The sequence below is a fragment of the Hemicordylus capensis genome, chromosome 5 (assembly GCF_027244095.1).
Source record: "Hemicordylus capensis ecotype Gifberg chromosome 5, rHemCap1.1.pri, whole genome shotgun sequence".
Classification (NCBI taxonomy): Eukaryota; Metazoa; Chordata; class Lepidosauria; order Squamata; family Cordylidae; genus Hemicordylus; species Hemicordylus capensis.
In genome coordinates, this window is record NC_069661.1 from 23,963,019 (window position 1) to 23,981,875 (window position 18,857).

At 40.5% G+C, this 18,857-nt stretch overlaps 1 protein-coding gene across 4 annotated transcripts in view; it reads left to right on the top strand.

The window, feature by feature from the left end:
* CCSER1 (coiled-coil serine rich protein 1) overlaps positions 1-18,857 on the top strand; it is a 1,155,632-nt gene that overhangs the window by 458,126 nt on the left and 678,649 nt on the right. For all 4 annotated transcript variants that reach the window (XM_053252659.1, XM_053252661.1, XM_053252660.1 and 1 more), the window contains one exon: positions 15,688-15,898. In XM_053252659.1, the coding sequence (XP_053108634.1) occupies positions 15,688-15,898 (211 nt within the window). The remainder of the gene's footprint in view (positions 1-15,687; positions 15,899-18,857) is intronic.

Below are 18,857 nucleotides of genomic sequence, written 5' to 3' on the forward strand. Positions count from 1 at the left end.
TCATTCTCCCCTCCCCCAGCTCATTCTGCCTCCACAGCTGGCTGGCATGGCCACTGCTTTCCCTCTGTGGCTGGCCACCGCTTCCCCTCCTCGGCCCCCTGCTGGGCGCTCCAGCCTTTTGACCAGCAGGCAGGTCAGAGAGGGAGGCTGCGCCACCCTCTCCACTGCCCACCTGGCGGCTGCCATCAGCTCCCCCATGCCCATTGGGTGCTTCTGCCTTTTGGCCGGCATGCGGGTTGGAGAGGGAGGCTGTGCTGCCCCCTCTGCTGCCTGCCCACCGGGTGCCATCATCTCCCCCCCGCTCGCCATGCACTCCTGCATTTTGGCCAGCAGGCAGGCCGGAGAGGGAGGCTGCACTGCCCTCTCTGCTGCTGGCCACCATCGTCTCCCCCCGCCCATTGGGTGCTCCTGCCTTTAGGCTGGCAGGCGGGCTGGAGAGGGAGGCTGTGCCACCCTTTCCACTGCCTGCCCGGTGGCCACCATCATCTCCTGCCCACCCCTCGGGCACTCTTACCTTGGGGATGGCAAGTGGGCTGGAGAGGGAGGCTGTGCTGCCCTCTCCATTGCCTCCCTGCCACCATCGTCTCCCCATTCTGTATCTGCCACTTCCCCACACCAGCTGGCTAGCTCACCATTTTCTTCCCTCCTGCCCATACCTGTGGCTATCTTGCAATTCTTGCAAGAGCTGCCACGCAAAGAGAATTAAATATATAGAAGATGTTTAGATTCTCTTATGTGAACTTAAATTGAGACACAGACAACAAGCAACAACAACAACAAAAAAATGGAACTAGCGGTACCCGGGAGGTACCAGGTGCTGGGCTGAGAGGGTTTGGAGGATTGGTTATTTGGCTGATTTCCTAGGCAGCCATCTGTATATTTGTTTGTTTGCTTGTTTATATACTGCCTGACTCAGAGGCTCCAGGCGGTTCACAAAAGCAAAGACAAACAAGACCAGCTATTAAAACAAGAATTTTAAAAAAACCGAACGTCTTCAGAAATTACAGCAATTAAAAATCTAAACAGGAATTACAATTTTAAAACTCAGAAATTACTAAAAGCCAGGCTTTAAAAAAAGTGTCTTATATGAAGTTGGGTAAAGGATTCAGGATTTGGGTTGGTTTTGTGGTTCGCTGTAACTGAGAATGTGTTTAGGCAACTAGACCCAGGCCAAGGAGTCAGGGAAGCCCAGCTTACACTCAGTCTTATGCCGGCTTGCCAGCTCGGGTCTTCCACCATTATCATGAGAGGGTTGATTTATGGGAGAGTGCTCCCAGCTCTCCAGTGGACTACTCCTCTCATCATAAAAATGTACCACTCCAGCTCCTAAGGGGGCTCTGCTGGTGTGGGGCTCCCAGCAATTCTGGTTAAAAATAGAACTCACGTTCCGCACTTTCCCCTTTGAGACTTCCAGGCTGGTCTTGTGGTAGCAAGCATGACTTGTCCCCTTAGCTAAGCAGGGTTTGCCCCGGTTGCATATAAATAGGAGACTTGATATGTGAGCACTGTAAGACATTCCCCTGAGGGGGGGATAGAGCTGCTCTGGGAAGAGCAGAAGGTTCCAAGTTCCCTCCCTGGCATCTCCAAGGTAGGGCTGAGAGAGATTCCTGCCTGCAACCTTGGAGAAGCTGCTGCCAGTCTGTGAAGACAATACTGAGCTAGATGGACCAATGGTCTGACTCAATATATGGCAGCTTCCTATGTTCCTATGTTCTTGGGCAAGTTAGGCCTGGCTAGACCCGACATTGCAGTGGATGCAGATTAGCCGCAATGGGCAATTCTGGGACAATGTACCTCTTTACATACATACATCCTCTTTCTCCTAACATTTGTATAGGGCAAAAGTGTCCTGTAATGAAAGTGTTCTATCGTAGAGAAAGTACAACCCCAATGCCTTTTCAGTTTCCACATCTATAATGGACAGGACATAGCACAGTGACTCCTAACAAATCAGAATGAGAAGTGAGGTACATAAGGGTTGGTTGGGAGTTCTGTTTAAAGTCTCTATAATTCACAATGTATTTTGCTTTTTATTTCTGTTTAAAAGTGGATCCTAAAGAGACTTTTAAAAAATAACCACTGTGAACACTAGCTCACAGCAAGAAAACTTTAAAAGCTGCCATTTACTGTGCATCAGCATGTGGACTAGCTCTTAGCAATGAAGATGAAAACAAAGTTGGGCAATGCCCTTTTCCCTTTTGAAAAATTGTGCCAAGGCAGAAGCAGATCAAGGCAGCAGCAGCTGCAGAAAGGTGTGAAATGTTTGCGGAAGAGTGGAAAATAGAGGGCTTTTCACTGGCCTCTTTGCACTTTCAAAATGGTAGTTTTCGCATCAAAAATTGAACAGCATGAAAATTTAGTGCAGCACTATATGCTACACTCTGAAAAACAGGTTGTCTGTAATGTCAAAATATTTGGCATATCAGACAGGAAAGGTTCTTTTCCTGTCACTCAGCTTGCTTTCTCTGTACTTTAAACCTTCTGAATCCCCAGTTATTCATTCATTACTTTTGTCTAATGCTTGCTCCAAAATCTGTCCCCTGACCCATTGGAGGGAAAAAACCCACCCTTGCCTAGACTAAGTTGGTCTGCACTCAACAAAAGTAGCAGCCCTGCACAGGTTACAAAAAAGTGCCTTGGCAAGGATTGTTATTAATTTTGGGGTCATTTAATTCTTCCTGAAACGTATAAATCCTATGGGTTTCCATAGAAGATAGTTTTGGGGTTCCACATTTAAAACACATTTAAATTGTGTTTTAATTGTGTTTTAATAGTTTTAATTTTTTAATTTTAATTGTTGGAATGTTTTAATCTTTTATTGGCTGTTTTTATTGTTTTGTAAACTGCCCAGAGAACTTGCATTTCGGGCGGTATAGAAATGCATTAAATACATAATAAATAATAATAAAAATAGTTATTTAGTATTGTGTTTTAAAAAAAAACTTGTTTGAAAGTAGGGGAAGTTTTGTGGAAGGGCTATAGCTCAGTGTTAGATAATATTATCTGCATCTTTAAGGTACCAGGTTTGGTCTACAGCTATTGTTGTGACCAAATATCTCAGGTGTTGGGGTGGGAGAAACCTCTGCTTGAGATCTTGGAGCGCCAAGCAGAATAAGCATTTATGGGCAAGGTGGACCAATAGTGTGACTCCAATATAGGCAGCTTCTTGTGTTCCAAGTTGCAGATGGACTATAGATTTTCTGGGTTGAGGATAATGCAGGGAATGCATGCCAGGCCATGCACACTAAAACTATTATCACTGTTGGAGTTAATTTTTTTAAAAAGAATATTATGGTAGGGAGTGGTATACATATACTTGTTCCTAAAGGATATTGCAACCACCCCTCCCCCTCTTTCCATTTCCACAGCTGATGCTCAGCTAAGTAGCGCTTTAATTTTTACCTTTACTTCTGTTTCCCTGAATCCAATCTGGGTCTTGTCTTCTGAAGCAGCTCACACAAAACCTTGATTGTTGTCAAAGAAAGCCTCAGCAAGTCATCCTCAATTAGACCAGGTTGCTATATAAGCACCTGCTCCATGTTACCAGTTCTCCCATATTCGACTCTCTCTCAAATTCAACTCTTGATTGTATATTGTATTTGTGCCAGTTTGGATGTGACATATGGTCTCTCTGCCCTTTTTTGGTGAACATAGCCTCAACTCTCAACAAAAATACACTTTATTGTGCAAGGAAAAAAGTTGGTATACATAAATTAAAAGTTTCAGTGTAACACACCATCCTCAGTTAAACAAACAAATGAGCACAGATAAAAACCTCCTCCATTCCCCAGCTGTTAAACACCTTAGACATGATAACACTCTGTTCCATGGCTGGAGGAGAAATAATGAGTGAGCAGGGGCTGAGGTGTGGGGAGAGAACAGGAATCACCTGATTCTTCTCAGAGGCTAATAAACCTTATGGCATCAGCCAGTGGCTCCCGAGTCTTAATGTCACATAGCTCCAAAGTACTCCTGGTAGGAAACATGCCTGTAATTAATAATTCTAGCACTAGAGTATGTTTGAAGGGGGAAAGCAGGTATGTAGTAATACAGACAACTAAACCTACTGTTGGGTTTAATTAATGCTTTGTCAGGATCCCACTGTATTGTGTCTTGTTTACTTTATAGGAGTATCAAATATGTTGCGCAAATGCAAATACACCTTGATTGGGACTTCATGTTTGTAGCATGTTTAGTTAAACTTCTTCAAATGATAAAAGATTAATCTTACCTGTGAAGTTGTTCCTTTGGAGGGAAAAGAAGAAGGATGCGTGCTAGGTTATAGTATTTTGAAAAGGAATCAATCATTTATATACATTTTATGAGTTATGTCTCCAAATCCATTAAGGCTTTTCCTTAACTAGCAATAAAATGGGGACTTCACATAAAAGCTCTTTTAACAATAACATTAGCTTCTTACTATTTTATATGATAATGAAATAGGGTAGGTTTTATAGTTGCAGTTTTCTTCCTGATTGATTAATCAAATTACCTATAGTGTAGATGTGAGGCTTCTTCAGCAGTTAGACAAAACTCTTCTACAGTTCATTATTCTTAGGGATGTATCCTTGTCCTTTTATTTTCCTCAGAGTTTTCTGCTTTTCGGCCTCATGGTCTCACAGACCCATGGAAACTCTGCTGATTGTCTTAGATAGTCTTGTAGGCACAAACAGAAATGCATGTGCAAATACAAATTCTCCTGTCCATTTTTTTCAACAGGATGCACATTTGAATGTTGTTCCCCGTATTTAACTTGCTGGCCAGCTTTCATATGAGTTTGGGCGTCCAGCTCTCATTCTTTCCCCCCAACAGAAATTTAACCAGGTAGAATCTAATGGAATGCAGGTTTGGGATTGTTGTTGCCAATGGAACCCCAATATTGTTGTTGGTCATTGGGCGTGATGCACTGTTATGCTGAACAACAGAAAGGGCCAATGGATTAACTAGAGTAAAAGGTTTAGCTAGCATAAGCCTATTTATACAGACAGTTATCCTGGGGAAACAACCTCAGAAGACACTTCAACTTCTAGTTAGTATACCTGATGAAGAGATATGAGAGGTTGAAGTGAATTGAAATAGAGTCAACAACCTCTGGCCAGACCAAAGGCTGTTGATTCACTTATCCCTTATCCCAGGGTAAACGATCCAGATTTTGTTTGTGACGAATGGGGTTGCATAGGGAGCGAAAGCAACCTTTAACTAACCCAGTATAGTAAGGAACGATGTGTGGATAAAGCACCCTGGGCAACATCTAACCTGAGTTAGTCATGACTAAGTCCTGTGTTGAAATTAATCAACTTAAGTCATGACTAACTTTTATTGATCCCAGTAGTGCTTATGTCCTGTGGCATTTCGTTCTAAACAGGAGTGATTGTTTAGGATGAGCTGCTGAGCATTGTTCCCTCTAAGAGGGATTCCCAGATGTTGTTGACTACAACTCCCATAATCCCCAAGCAAAAGCCATTGCAGCTGGGGATTCTGGGAGTTGTAGTCAACAACATCTGGAAATCTCTCTTAGAGGGAACACTGCTGCTGAGGGGGGCAATCATTCTTGAAACTGACTGGAAAACAAGCAGAGAGTTTATCCTTGGAATTTCTATCGTAGGAGACTTGAGGCAACTTTAGGTGTTGCAAGTTGGAGGAGGCAAGAAGTAAAGGTAACCTGCATTAGCTGATCTCTCTGCTTCTTCTTTTTATTAAGATTTTTAAAATGCTTTTATCAGTAATATAAGTAAAAAACAGAAATGTTATATCTCTGAGATTTTGACAAAAATACAAGTTTACAAACAAGATCTTATCTATCCAAGAAAAAAAGAATCCCCAATCATAAGAAAGATACAAAGATAGTGATATTTTATATAAGAAGTAAAATAAATGTAATTAACTAGCCACACAGAGTCTAAATCTAGGCATCCATATAGAGTGTTTGGCCTCCCAGGGTATCAGCCGGACAGAGAGAGGAGAACCAACCTCGACCTAGGTAAACACCTGTTGTGTTCTGCAGTAAAAATACCTATCACAAAAATTAAACTATATTCTTCATTCTTTAGAAAGAATATAAATTTCCTCACTGCCAATTCGTCCTTCATCTAATTTAAATCCTATATGAAAGAAAAGAAAAGAGAGAAAAAGAAAAAGAGAAGAAAAGAGGGAGGGAAATCTAAAAGCTATTCAGAAACTTTCAAAATAATAAATCTAATTAATCTGATGGGAAAAGGTAAATTTTAAAAGTTTTACCATACTAAATAATAATTTTCTAAATAAACCAAAAGATTTTTAAAAGGTCAAGGATCTTTTTCATCCCAGCTTCTCTCTGAACAGCAAATAAAGGTTTCATACAGAGTAATGAATGATTTATACAGTGAATATAAGTTCCTTTAATTATGTTGTTCATTAAGTTGATGGGCGAATGGAATCCTAAATAATCAAAAAAGAATCTGAAAATCTAGAGGGGGGAACACCCCCCCCCAAATATTCAGTATCACTAGAAATCCTTATTCTGGTGGGACAAGGATGTTGAAAAGCTTCTGTTACAAACTTCTGCAGTTAAAACCTGTAAATTCACATACAAAAGCTATAAATTCACATACAACTATCTCAATGCTGTAAGTAGCAGATGGAGAAATTCATAAATTCAATGCTGTTTGTAAAATCTCTAAGCTAGGAATGTAATTTTCTTAATTCCATCAGAGTGAAACACAAGCTAGATAGAATAAATATTGAACTTTGTATGCAAAAGCTTAGGCAGATCACATTAATCACTTCATATTGGCTCTCCTCTCCATAACCAACCTCAGTGGGAGGTCCAAAAGTAATGGGAACACAGAAAAAGAAACAACAATGCAAAGAATCATTGAAATCTATAAGCTCAGAAGGTGTTATCTATAAGAATGTCACTAAAAACAAACAAACAAACAAACAAAGGAAATAACTACAGATATGAATCTATCTGACAATAATGTAAAAATAAGAAATGAATCTTGAGCCTCCCATCCGACTGTCCAGTTATGCTTAGGAGAGAAAGGAGTTGCTTGCCAAGAGGAAAAGAATGATCAGAAAAGACCTGAAGCTTAAATACTATAGACATGAGGCCATAGTTGAATTCTCATCCCATACAGCCCAAGTGCAAAACGCATTGACAAATGTTCATGACTGGTATCCCAAACCTGTTATGTCAGGAAGAAATGAATAATGGTGAGCCAGCGTGGTGTAGTGGCTAGAGTGCTGGACTAGGACCGAGGAGACCCGAGTTCAAATCCCCATTCAGCCATGATACTAGCTGGGTGACTCTGGGCCAGTCACTTCTCTCTCAGCCTAACCTACTTCACAGGGTTGTTGTGAAAGAGAAACTTAAGTATGTAGTGCACCACTCTGGGCTCCTTGGAGGAAGAGCGGGATATAAAATGTAATAATAATAATAATAATAATAATAGTAGTAGTAGTAGTAGTAGTAGTAGTAGTAGTAGTAGTAGTATGGGGTTTAAAAAGGAAGGGAAAAAAGAAGAAGGGGAGAGAAAAAAGTTAATTCCAAGAGAAAAAGGGTTTTATGGAATGTTAATATAAAGTCTGGGACTCTCAATCTTCTGAAAGTCAGATAATTAACCCATAGTTTAAAAAAAATAAAGAAACAGAGAGAGGAGAAAAAAAGAATTTTATAAAATACTAATATAAAATCTAGGGCTCTTGATCTTCTAGAAACCAGATAATTGACCCATGATTTAAAAAGAAACCAAAGAAAGTAAATAAAAGTAAAAGGAGAGAAAAAGAGAGAAAAACATTGCCCTTTGGTATAGAGATTTCCCTCTTCTTAAATTTTTGATAGCAGCGGTTAAATTAACAGGGTATACATAAGTCAAATCTTCATATTGAAAATAACTAATTACATGCACAAGAAAGTAATATAACAGTAATTATAACCATAAACTGAATGTATACCTATATAAACTGATTTCATTAGATAAATTTTAGATAAATTTGTATTAGATAAATTTTGAATAAATTACTTCTGCAAATAATAACAGGGAATCCAGTGCAGAAAAAAGAGAAATAATCTGCTTTCTGTAATATCTATTCAACCTCATAATTTCCACTAAAAAGATCTCCCTGCTTCTTGATGATGTCAGAGTTGAAATGTGTGCATTCCCCCTGTAGTAAGACTATATTTTCACTTGTGTGACTACATTGGAACCCTCTGTCTTGCTGCAGCCTTTTGCCGCTCACTTTTCCCACTCTTTTATTATATGGATTTTATGCTCTCTGCAGTCACCTACTAAACCTGTCCAGCCATGTCCTCCAAAGCATGTATTCCCCCTTACAGAGGTTTACCTAGTTTTTTCTCTCTTGAAGAAAGTCCACTTAAATTTATTTCTGGCCTAACATTTAAATCAGACCATGAAAAGGTCTGTGTAGCACTTGGAGTTTAAAACCACTTTTAAATATGGCTTGGTTTGTTTTATCAGTGATGGGGAGGGGATTTTTAGTGAAAGCAAGTCAGATGAAAATAAAAATCATATGAAGTTTAGACAAAATGTAAGCAAAGAGATCTCTTGGTCCCTGGTGCACCTATCCCTTCTCTTTTACAAGGGGCAACTATAAAATTACACCAGCCACTTAGGCTTGGTTATTGGAATGTGGCTTGATTTAGTTCAGTTGATTTCAGTCTGTGGAATGTAATCACTGTAATTGAGCTTGAATTGGTTTCTGGATCAGGATATAAATGGGCTTAAATCAAGTTAAGTATCAAGGAAATCCAAAGATCTAAGAAAGAAAAGTGAAAGAGGATCCTGTGGGCAGGGAGCACAAACTGGACCCATTCAAAATTTATCTAATACAAATTTATCTAAAATTTATCTAATACAAATTTATCTAAAATTTATCTAATACAATTTTAGCCTGCTTTAAATTAAAACTCAAAGCAGTTTACAGATAAAACATAAAATAACACAATAAAACACACAGTAAAAGCACAAGCCAGCAGCAAAAACATAAATACTTACCAGCATAACTTAAATTTAAATTTCAAGCAGTTCAGTTCTCCATTGATCCTGTCACATAGTGTTGACCTGAGTCTGTGGAGAGGGGATTTGTATCATCATCTGATGATGACAATACTTTTCATTTACCTACTCTTCAGAGTGTTCAAAGCACTTTATATATAATAACTCAGGAATTCCCAAACTCGGCTCCCCAGATGTTGTTAGGTTACAATTCCCATTATCCCCAGCCATGATGGCCAAAGTTTTAGTCCAACAACATCTGAGGACTTTCATTTGGGAATCACTGCAATAACGCTTATAACAATCCTCTGTGCTAGGGTAGCGTTAGCTCCATATTCCGATTGAAGGATTGAGGCCACAGTGTGAGTTCCTCGCTGAGGTGAGATTTGAACTGGAAGCCTCTCAGCACCCAGCTTGTATTCATATCAGCTACACTACAGGTGAAACTCGGAAAATTAGAATATCGTGCAAAAGTCCATTAATTTCAGTAATGCAAATTAAAAGGTGAAACTGATATATGAGACAGATGCATTACATGCAAAGCGAGATAAGTCAAGCCTTAATTTGTTATAATTGTGATGATCATGGCGTACAGCTCATGAAAACCCCAAATCCACAATCCCAGAAAATTAGAATATTACATGGAACCAAGAAGAAAAGGACTGAAGAATAGAACAATATCGGACCTCTGAAAAGTATAAGCATGCATATGTATTCAGTACTTGGTTTGGGCCCCTTTTGCAGCAATTACTGCCTCAATGAGGCGTGGCATGGATGCTATCAGCCTGTGGCACTGATGAGGTATTATGGAAGACCAGGATGCTTCATTAGCAGCCTTCAGCAATTCTGCATTGTTTGGTCTCATGTCTCTCATCCTTCTCTTGGCAATGCCCCATAGATTCTCTATGGGGTCAGGTCAGGCGAGTTTGCTGGCCAATCAAGCACAGTACACTGTATACTTTTCAGAGGTCCGATATTGTTCTATTCTTCCATCCTTGTCTTCTTGGTTCCATGTAATATTCTAATTTTCTGAGATTGTGGATTTGGGGTTTGAGCTGTACGCCATGATCATCACAATTATAACAAATTAAGGCTTGACTTATCTCGCTTTGCATGTAATGCGTCTGTCTCATATATCAGTTTCACCTTTTAATTTGCATTACTGAAATTAATGGACTTTTGCACGATATTCTAATTTTCCGAGTTTCACCTGTATATTGGCTCTAATTCTGAATGTGCATAGAAGGTGGCTCTAAAGTGTACCCATGACTGTCCCATTCTCTCAAGGGAGCTTCATAATACTAATTTCCCATTGCACACATGGAAGTCTTAATAACTTTGAGCAAGCTCTTTCTGCAGAGTGCTGTGTTATACATCACTGTACCCACTATGGATTACAGCCTGTGGTTATATAGAACCTCCAGAAGTGTGAAGAAGATAAATCGTCTTGTTGGCTCCACTAAGCAGTACTGAAGTGATATCCTTAGGTGGTTATAAGTAGGCTTCCCAGAAGGCAAAACAAACCATGCAAATACAAGTCAATCAGTAACACCAAATCTGTATGCAAGTAATGAATCTGCAGGAACATTTTAAAATGAAGACAGTTAATTGGCCAATCCAAATACTATTTGAAGCCCTTCTCAAGGGCTCTTAAGTGGCCATCTTTTTGTGGTTTATTCTCTGAAGCACTTTGCAACAATAGGCCATTTAGTTTCCAGAATGGTGCAGTTTACATAGAAGAGTACTGCCAGTGAAGATGATGTGTTATACCTTAATACGATCTATTACTTAAGTTGATCAAAATGGCAGCCTGACTTTAAGTATCCTCTTTTCAATTGACAGGTCGGTCAAGTTTTGTTTTGTTTTGTTTTGTTTTTCCAAAGTAAATTGTAATCTTGTGGGACTTCCATTTTATCTTTTGTGCAGCCTTTTGATTTGAAAGTGCTTTGGAAATAATAAATATAGTTATCATTAGTTAATGCGTACGAATTATTATAACATCTGGGATCTAAGGCTTTGCCTAAATGTTAGTTTTTAGACCAGGAGCTTCTGACAGTTCATAATGCTCATGCGGCCTTTTGATCTGCTTGTAGAACTTACCTGAGGCAGACTGTTTTACTGGTCTTTTTCTTGCTAAGCTGATAATAAGAAGTGCAGACACTAGGAGTCCATTGTGTGTGTTCAGGCTAATTCTTCTCCGGCAGTGTTGCAAGTCCTGTTGATGAGAACTAAGAAGATTAAGCCAAGTAATCTGGGAATCTTTGTGTCAGTGAAGTTTAAATTCTCGTAAGCTGTCTAACATCATAGATATAAGGATCAGTAAGGGGTTGAGGGGCAAGAAGCACAGAACTGATTCTTCTTTTATTTGTGTTCGTGCTCTCTCTCTCTCTCTCTCTCTCTCTCACACACACACACACACACACACACCAGTCTGTAAAAGAGGCAGTCATATGACCTGATTCTGTGCTCCCCAAATGTTTGGAGCTCCTTCTCCATACCCACAACTTCTGTCTTTCACAATCCAGGCTCTCTTTCCCCTAACCCTACCCAGCTAAAAAAAACTTCTGCTAACCATCACCTCTTTGTAATTTTGTTCATGCAGAATAAATGCTTATGTGCAGCAGCATGCATCCTGTTACTCTGCATAAAAAGAAGTGGGTTGGGGTGAATGGATATCGAATTATGTAATTAGCTCATACATTCATTAGCCATCCGTCACCATAAGCTCCCAGGATGCATACAATTAAAATAATAAAAAATGTACAATAAAATGCAACTGCTGTGAGGAGGGACGGCAAAATCAGTCAATTAAAAAGCCAGCCAACCATAATGCAGCAATTACAGTCAGCTGTACCAGATGCTGGATTGTCTGGCAAATTGAAAAAAGTATTTGCCCAGCACCAGAAAGCCATCAAGGATGACACCAGATGAGCTTTTCTGGGGAGGACATTTTCAGTATGGGATGCCATTATGTGGTAAGGGGGGCGGGGTTGACTCGATCATGTCTTTTGAGAATGTACATTTTGATACATCTCTAAGATGTATCAGAAGTGTAAATATCAGAAGTGTCATGTTCCACTTAAGTGGATAAAATCAGAATTATGTGAACCAATGGTTACTCCTGCTAACTAAGCAGAGAGGCATCTTTCAAAGTGGTGATTCTCTTATATTTGGCAGGGGGAGAGCAACTGGCCCTATCCAGCCCCAGCACAGCATCCCTCCAGTGGCTGTTGCTAGTATCTGCCTTATGTTTCTTTTTAGATGGTGAGCCCTTTGTGGACAGGGGACCACCTTCTGGATGTATTTTTTCTCCCTATGTAAACCTCTTTGAGTACTTTGGTGACCAGCGATATATAAATATTATCTGTGCTGATCTGTGATCATAATAAACTGATTGATATAAATATTATATTAGTAGTAGTATAACATGCTCATATTGTATTATTTCTTTTCATGGCCTGAGGACTTGCAGTGTTCTCTTGTCTTGTGGGGGGAAATGGCATTGTGATGTATATATATATGTGTGTGTGTGTTTGTTTTATTTTATTTTATTAACATATGTTTATATCACTCAAAACCTACGTCTCTGGGCGGTTTACAACAAAACAAAATAAATGACAAAAGAAAACATTTAAAACATTAGTTAAAATAAACTACAGCAAAAAAAGTTAACACTAACAATTTAAAATTTTAAAACAATGTTTTAAAACAATTTTAAAACTATAGCATGTAGATAAAACACAATGATGTCTGTTATGCACTATACACATCTTTATCACAGTGTGTTTGAATCTGAAAAATGAATCCATGCAGCAGTAATTCAAATATGTTTCCCCTACTTATGTGACTGTGGTTGTAGATGTTCATTTTCTGCCTCAAAATGGGGAAAAGGAAAAGAAAAACCCACAATGAGGACATATTGCTAGCCACATGCGATTAAGTTTAACTGACACAGAGATTCTCAGATTATATTTTAGTTTAATCTTTTTCGTTCCAACCAACTTCACTTGTAATGCTATCACAGTATAATTAGAGCACAGAAGTATGGTTAATGCACACACTGGTGGATTATAGGAGAAATCTGAATCTAATATGGATTTAATATCATACTTCTCTTTTTTTTCTTTGTATATGTTCTAACTCCAACTGCTAATAGATACAAAGTATAATATTTAACATTCTTGGCTTTTGAATGGACTTTTAAAGGACTGGACCATAGCTCAGGGAAGAGCATCTGCTTTGCAACAGGTGGTCTCTAGTTCAATCCCTGGCATCTCCAGATAGGTTTGGGAAAGACTCTTGCCTGAAACCTTGGAGAACCTCTGCCAATCAGTGCAGTCAGATACTGAGTGAGATAAACCAGTGGTCTGAAATGGTATAAGGCAGCTTCCTATCTTCATATGTTCCAAAGGCTTCATGGGGAAAGTGGGTTTTGAGGAATGATCATAGGCGCTCTTACTGCCAAAATTTGGGGCCCTGGCCCATGGCCCCCAAGGTCTGGGGGGGGGCTCCAAAGGCCCAGGGGGCCCTCCACACCTGCCGCAAGGTCAATCCTCTGATTTTTTAAAAATAGTTCTAGCTGCCTCCACCTGTGGCAACGGTAGGAGGTGGAGCTGGAGCAGCCACTAGGCCTGACTGTCCAGTCCAGCAGCCCCTGAGGCACTCTATAATAGAGTGTCATGATGCTCTATTCCAACTGCACAGGCACGCTGGAGTGCCGCACAGTTCTCAGGGGGCCACTGGGCCAAACAGTCAGGCCCAGCGGCTGCTCCCACTCCCACCACCACCACAGGAGGAGGCCGGAGAAGCCTGCTTAGCTCACACACACACCCCACCCCCAGCGGCTAGAATTGTTTAAAAAATTGGTGGTTTGGCCTCACAGTGGCAGGGGGAGGCTTGTGGCCACAGTAAGGGGCTCGCAATGGCAGGGGGAGCCTCGCGGCGGGTGCAATCCATGCGCCAAAATTACCTAGGTGCACCACTGGGAGTGATTTTAATTACGTAAGAGATGTGGCATCACACTGTTGTTGGAGGCATGTCTAAGCAGAAGGGTCAGCAAGGGAGAGACGCAGGCTTGTTTGAGGCAACAGATGAGGAGGAGGAGAGGAGGAAAGCTGGTCTTGTGGTAGCAAGCATGACTTGTCCCCTTAGCTAAGCAGGGTCCACCCTGGTTGCATATGAATGGGAGACTAGCACTGTAAGATATTCCCCTCAGGGGATGGAGCCGCTCTGGGAAGAGCAGAAGGTTTCAAGTTCCCTCCCTGGCTTCTCCAAGATAGGGCTGAGAGAGATTCCTGCCTGCAACCTTGGAGAAGCCGCTGCCCGTCTGTGAAGACAATACTGAGCTAGATAGACCAGTGGTCTGACTCAGTATATGGCAGCTTCCTATGTTCCTAAGATCTTTGGATAACTGAGGGTGGTGCAATTGAAGAAATAAAGGGCAGGGGTGCTACAGAATATGGAGATACAAAGGTGGTGGGAGGCAAGACCATGGAGTGCTTTGAGTGTAAGGATTTAGTGCTGGATGCAGGAGCACTTAGGAACCCAGTGTAGGGATTTAAAGAAGGGTGAGAAAGGTGAATGGTTTCAGTGGGAAAGTTCTGAATGGGGAGGGGGCCTGAGATACAACAATGGAAAATGGCTACAGTAGTCTAGGTGAGAGATGATCAGATGTGACCCCAAATTTCTGCTGAGAGTTCATAGATGAGAAGCTACACTTTTGCAGTGTTGCAAAGGGAGAAATGGCATGGTTTGGTGATGGGCTGGATATGAATATAAACATATTTGAGTCCTTTCTCACAAAGACGAGAGAGGACTCAAAGAAAAAGCCAAGGCATCTTGCAGACATGGTGGTATTGTCAGTAGATTTTTGTTTGTTTGTTGCATTTTTGTATCAGCCAAATAAACAATCTATAAGCACATCAACAAACAGCTAAAAACGGTTTTAAAAGTTAACACAAAACATTTAAATAAAACTACCAAAGATCTGCCTAAAAAGATGCGTTTTTGCAGAGCATTTGATGAGAGGAGGGCTTGAGAGTCATCATGAAGATATATAACAAAAAAGAAAGGAGGTCATATGTAGCAGATTGGGGTTATAAGAATGTCCCAGATATGTACATGTTGAATACTATTTGTTTATTTCATTTATATATACCCAGTATTTGAAGACAAAATCTTCAAGACTAAAAATATAAAATTGCAAAATAATAATGAAACCGTAATAAAAGATGGAACACAGCATTAAATAAAAGCCAGCAGAGATTAAAAATGAAGATAAAAAGCCTTGCAGAACAGCAGAGTGTCTACTCCATTGCTTTAAGATAGGAAAAAAGATAGCTTGATTTTGATGACTTTTGAGAATAGGGAGTTCCACAACCATAGGACCACCACAAAGAAGGCCTTATTCCTTGTACTCACCAGACACACTTGAGAGTTAATGGTGGTTAGGAGAGTCTGTAGGATTTGTAAGGGTTTGGGTAGGCTAATATGGATGAATCTTAGGGTTTGAGATGGGTAGGCTTATCTAGATGAAGGCAACCCTTAAAAGAGGACTACTTATTACAGTCAGAATATATTAGCTCGATGTGCAGTGTAAATAAATGCAATCTCAGTTTTAACAACACTTTATCCTTATCTCCCAAAATATTTGTTTTGATGGCTAACAGTTCTTTACATTATATGTTGACAGGAATCTTTCTCTCAAGTTGTCAAAGGAGGTGGATCGAGGAGAAGCTAGGTGCCCTCGGGTCAGCCAGTTAGCCAGCAGCCCATCTGTGGAGTGGCCTTTTGCAGCCATGGAAGAAGGTGGAGGGATGGAATCGTTGCCTTTCCGGTTGATGATGCAAGACTGTACAGCAGTCAAAACATTACTGCTGAAAATGAAGAGGGTTCTTCAAGAGGTAATGGTTTAAATGACTGAAAAGTGATGCGTGCATGTGTGTTAATGGCAATGACTTACTTAGGGAAATGCTGGAACTAAATAATGGAGATTGATTGACTTTCTAACATTGATTGACTGTCTAACATTGATTGCTTTATTTAATATATATGCAGGTGTGCGCGCACACACACTCTCACACATATGTAGAATTACTGATAGAAGTTTCCTAATGATACACCTGGTTTGCATACCTTTAATCTCTAAGGGAACAAGAGAGAATCAGGGGTTAAACTGGGAGGAAAGGGAAGCAGACAGAAAAAGTTTCACAGAAGAATGGAAGGAGATATGGAATGATTGATAAAGCTTATTGAAAATGGGGCCATATGAACATGTGGTATGGATTATTGATGACCACATGGCAAAGCATCTGATAACTCAGTTATGCAGCCAGTTTGATTTTAATCCAGCACTGACCATCAGGAATTTTTTAAAGTATTATCAATAACCGAAAGCCGATCTGGCCACTGAGAAAAGCAATTGGTGACTTACAGTGCAACTGCTTCTGTTGAAAAGTGTTGTGAGATGATATGACACATATAGAGCAGGTTAAATGTTTTAAGTATTTGGGGGTCATATTTCAAGAATCTGGGAGGAAGACCGCCCAAATTAGATATGCTGCTGCTCGGGCACAGAGAAGTACATCAGCAACTCTCAACTTCCACAGGCGGCAAGGAGGGATGCTCATTCCAGCTGCCAAGCTGAAGTCGATGGCTCGCATGTTATATGGGGAACTGCTGGGACCCTATGTTAACTATTCCCTCCTGGAGCGGGTACAAGCCAGGTTCTTAAGAACATTATTCCTGACCCCCAAATGTATTTCTAATGCCTTTCTGAGACTGGAAGCGAGTGTTGTCTTGATAGAGGCCAGAGCCTGGTATCTAATACTAATAAACTGGGCAAGAATCAACTTAATGACCTCTGGTCTCCTTCCCTTGTTATTATTGGATAGGCACTGCTCGAATTGGTGGGAGAACTGTGTTAGGAAACTCCATACCTATGGTCTTTCACCTAAGGCATTCCTCTCTGTGGGATTGGTCAGGGCCGAAGAACGTATTAAACCAAGGATCTGGGACATTGTGTTTCAGAATGACCTGTCAAGGACATCTAGGTCATTCCACCTGCTCAGTGGTGAGATAAGAACTCGCCCAGCAGATTATCTGTTCCTCCTCAACTTCCCTAAACTTAGATGGGCCTTCTCGAGAGCCCATATGAATGCCCTCCCCTCGGAACTATTGACTGGCAGATATAGCAGAATTCCAACTGAGCAGAGATATTGTCCCTGTAAATCTGAGGAGATTGAGTCAGTTGAACATGTGCTCTTGCAGTGCGTCTTTTATAAAGGTCTTAGGCGAAGGTTAATTGACCCTGTTTTACATAAACTGCCAGGATGAATGAACAAATTCTATGTCAGATATTTGTTAACAGATGTGAATCCGTCTATCACTCACACAGTTGCAAAATTCTGTTGTTCTGAAATACAAGTTCGACGTGCTGTGCTCGCTAATGGTTAGATCCAGTCTACAGATAGGTTATCAATAAGGCTATGTTTAAAATTTACATTTGTTTTAGATGTTTTGATATTGGTCAAATACCATAATAAAGAGTGACTGACTGATATGACGCATCTACCTGTGATGACTCTTTCACACATGAAAGGCATCACTTGACATTGCAGCCATTAAGCGATGAACATGTGTATAACATAGGACATGTTGTTGTCACTGTGCATATTTATAAAAGCAGAAAGAGAAAACTCTTATGAAGGTTCCCCAGAAAGATGTGAACTTGGCATTTTATCTCTATTCTGGAGTATGTGTATACTTATTCAAGTTTTAAGAAAACTACACAGTGTTTCAAAGTCAATACAAGAAGAGGACCAGTCGCTAAGAATTGTTTTGGGGTCTGATAAAACAGCTTTATACACTGTTGTAGCAGCATTGGGGCAGAAGAAAAATTTACAGGAAGGTGACAAGGAATCACAGTCCATTTAGTGCTGGCCAATCATTTCTGAAGGCTGAGAGTAGAGGGCACCAAAACTCCACTTCCTCATCACAGCATACCAGACCTCAACTCCCTTACCAGTTTGGGGCTTTCATCCATTATGCTGAGTTTAATGATTGGTCCATCTAACCCAGTATTGGGCAGGTTCAGACAATCTGGAGGAAGGAAGTGGTGGTTCCCAGCAAATGTGTGCTCTTGCCACGCATGGGTACTTCAGCCCATTTCTCTGTCATCTGAAGCTGGAAATGTTGGGTGGAGAATATCAGGACCACTCCGTCAACCCACTTGTACATTTGAAATTGGACAATGTTGGGTGGTGGAGGGGTTCCAACATTCTCCACTTAACATTTCCAGCTTGAGATGACACAGAAATGGATAGAAATATAAGTCAGTGGTGGGAGTGTGTACTTGCTGGAAACCACTGCTTCCTCCCTATTTACTTTCCAAGGGTTGTCTGAATCTTCCTGTCACAACCCAGTCTCACCCTGTGATCTTACATTTCACCGCTGCCACCAAGTTCACTTTAGTATATTTGTTTTCCTGACGGTGTCTATTGAAACAGCCTTCAAAACCTCTGTTTCTCTCAAAGTTAGGTAGGGTGGAAAGGCTTCTAAACATGGGATGGTGGGAAACAGACTGAAGCTTCCAAGCTATAAATTCAAAACAAGAAAACTTTACTTTAAAATAGTTGAAAATAGTAGTTCTTTTGAAAAATTTAGTACAGAGAAACAGCAACCATATGAGCATAAGGAACAAATAAAATAGGAGAAAAATGCTTCCAATCTAATCTGTACGTAATACAGTGCCCTAGCTCAGTGTCCTTACCAGGAGTCTTCTTATAATCACCTCTAGTCAGCTTCTGCAGTGAGCCTGGCTTTCTCAGCCTCAGATCTTGCTCTTTCTATCCAGTTGCGGTG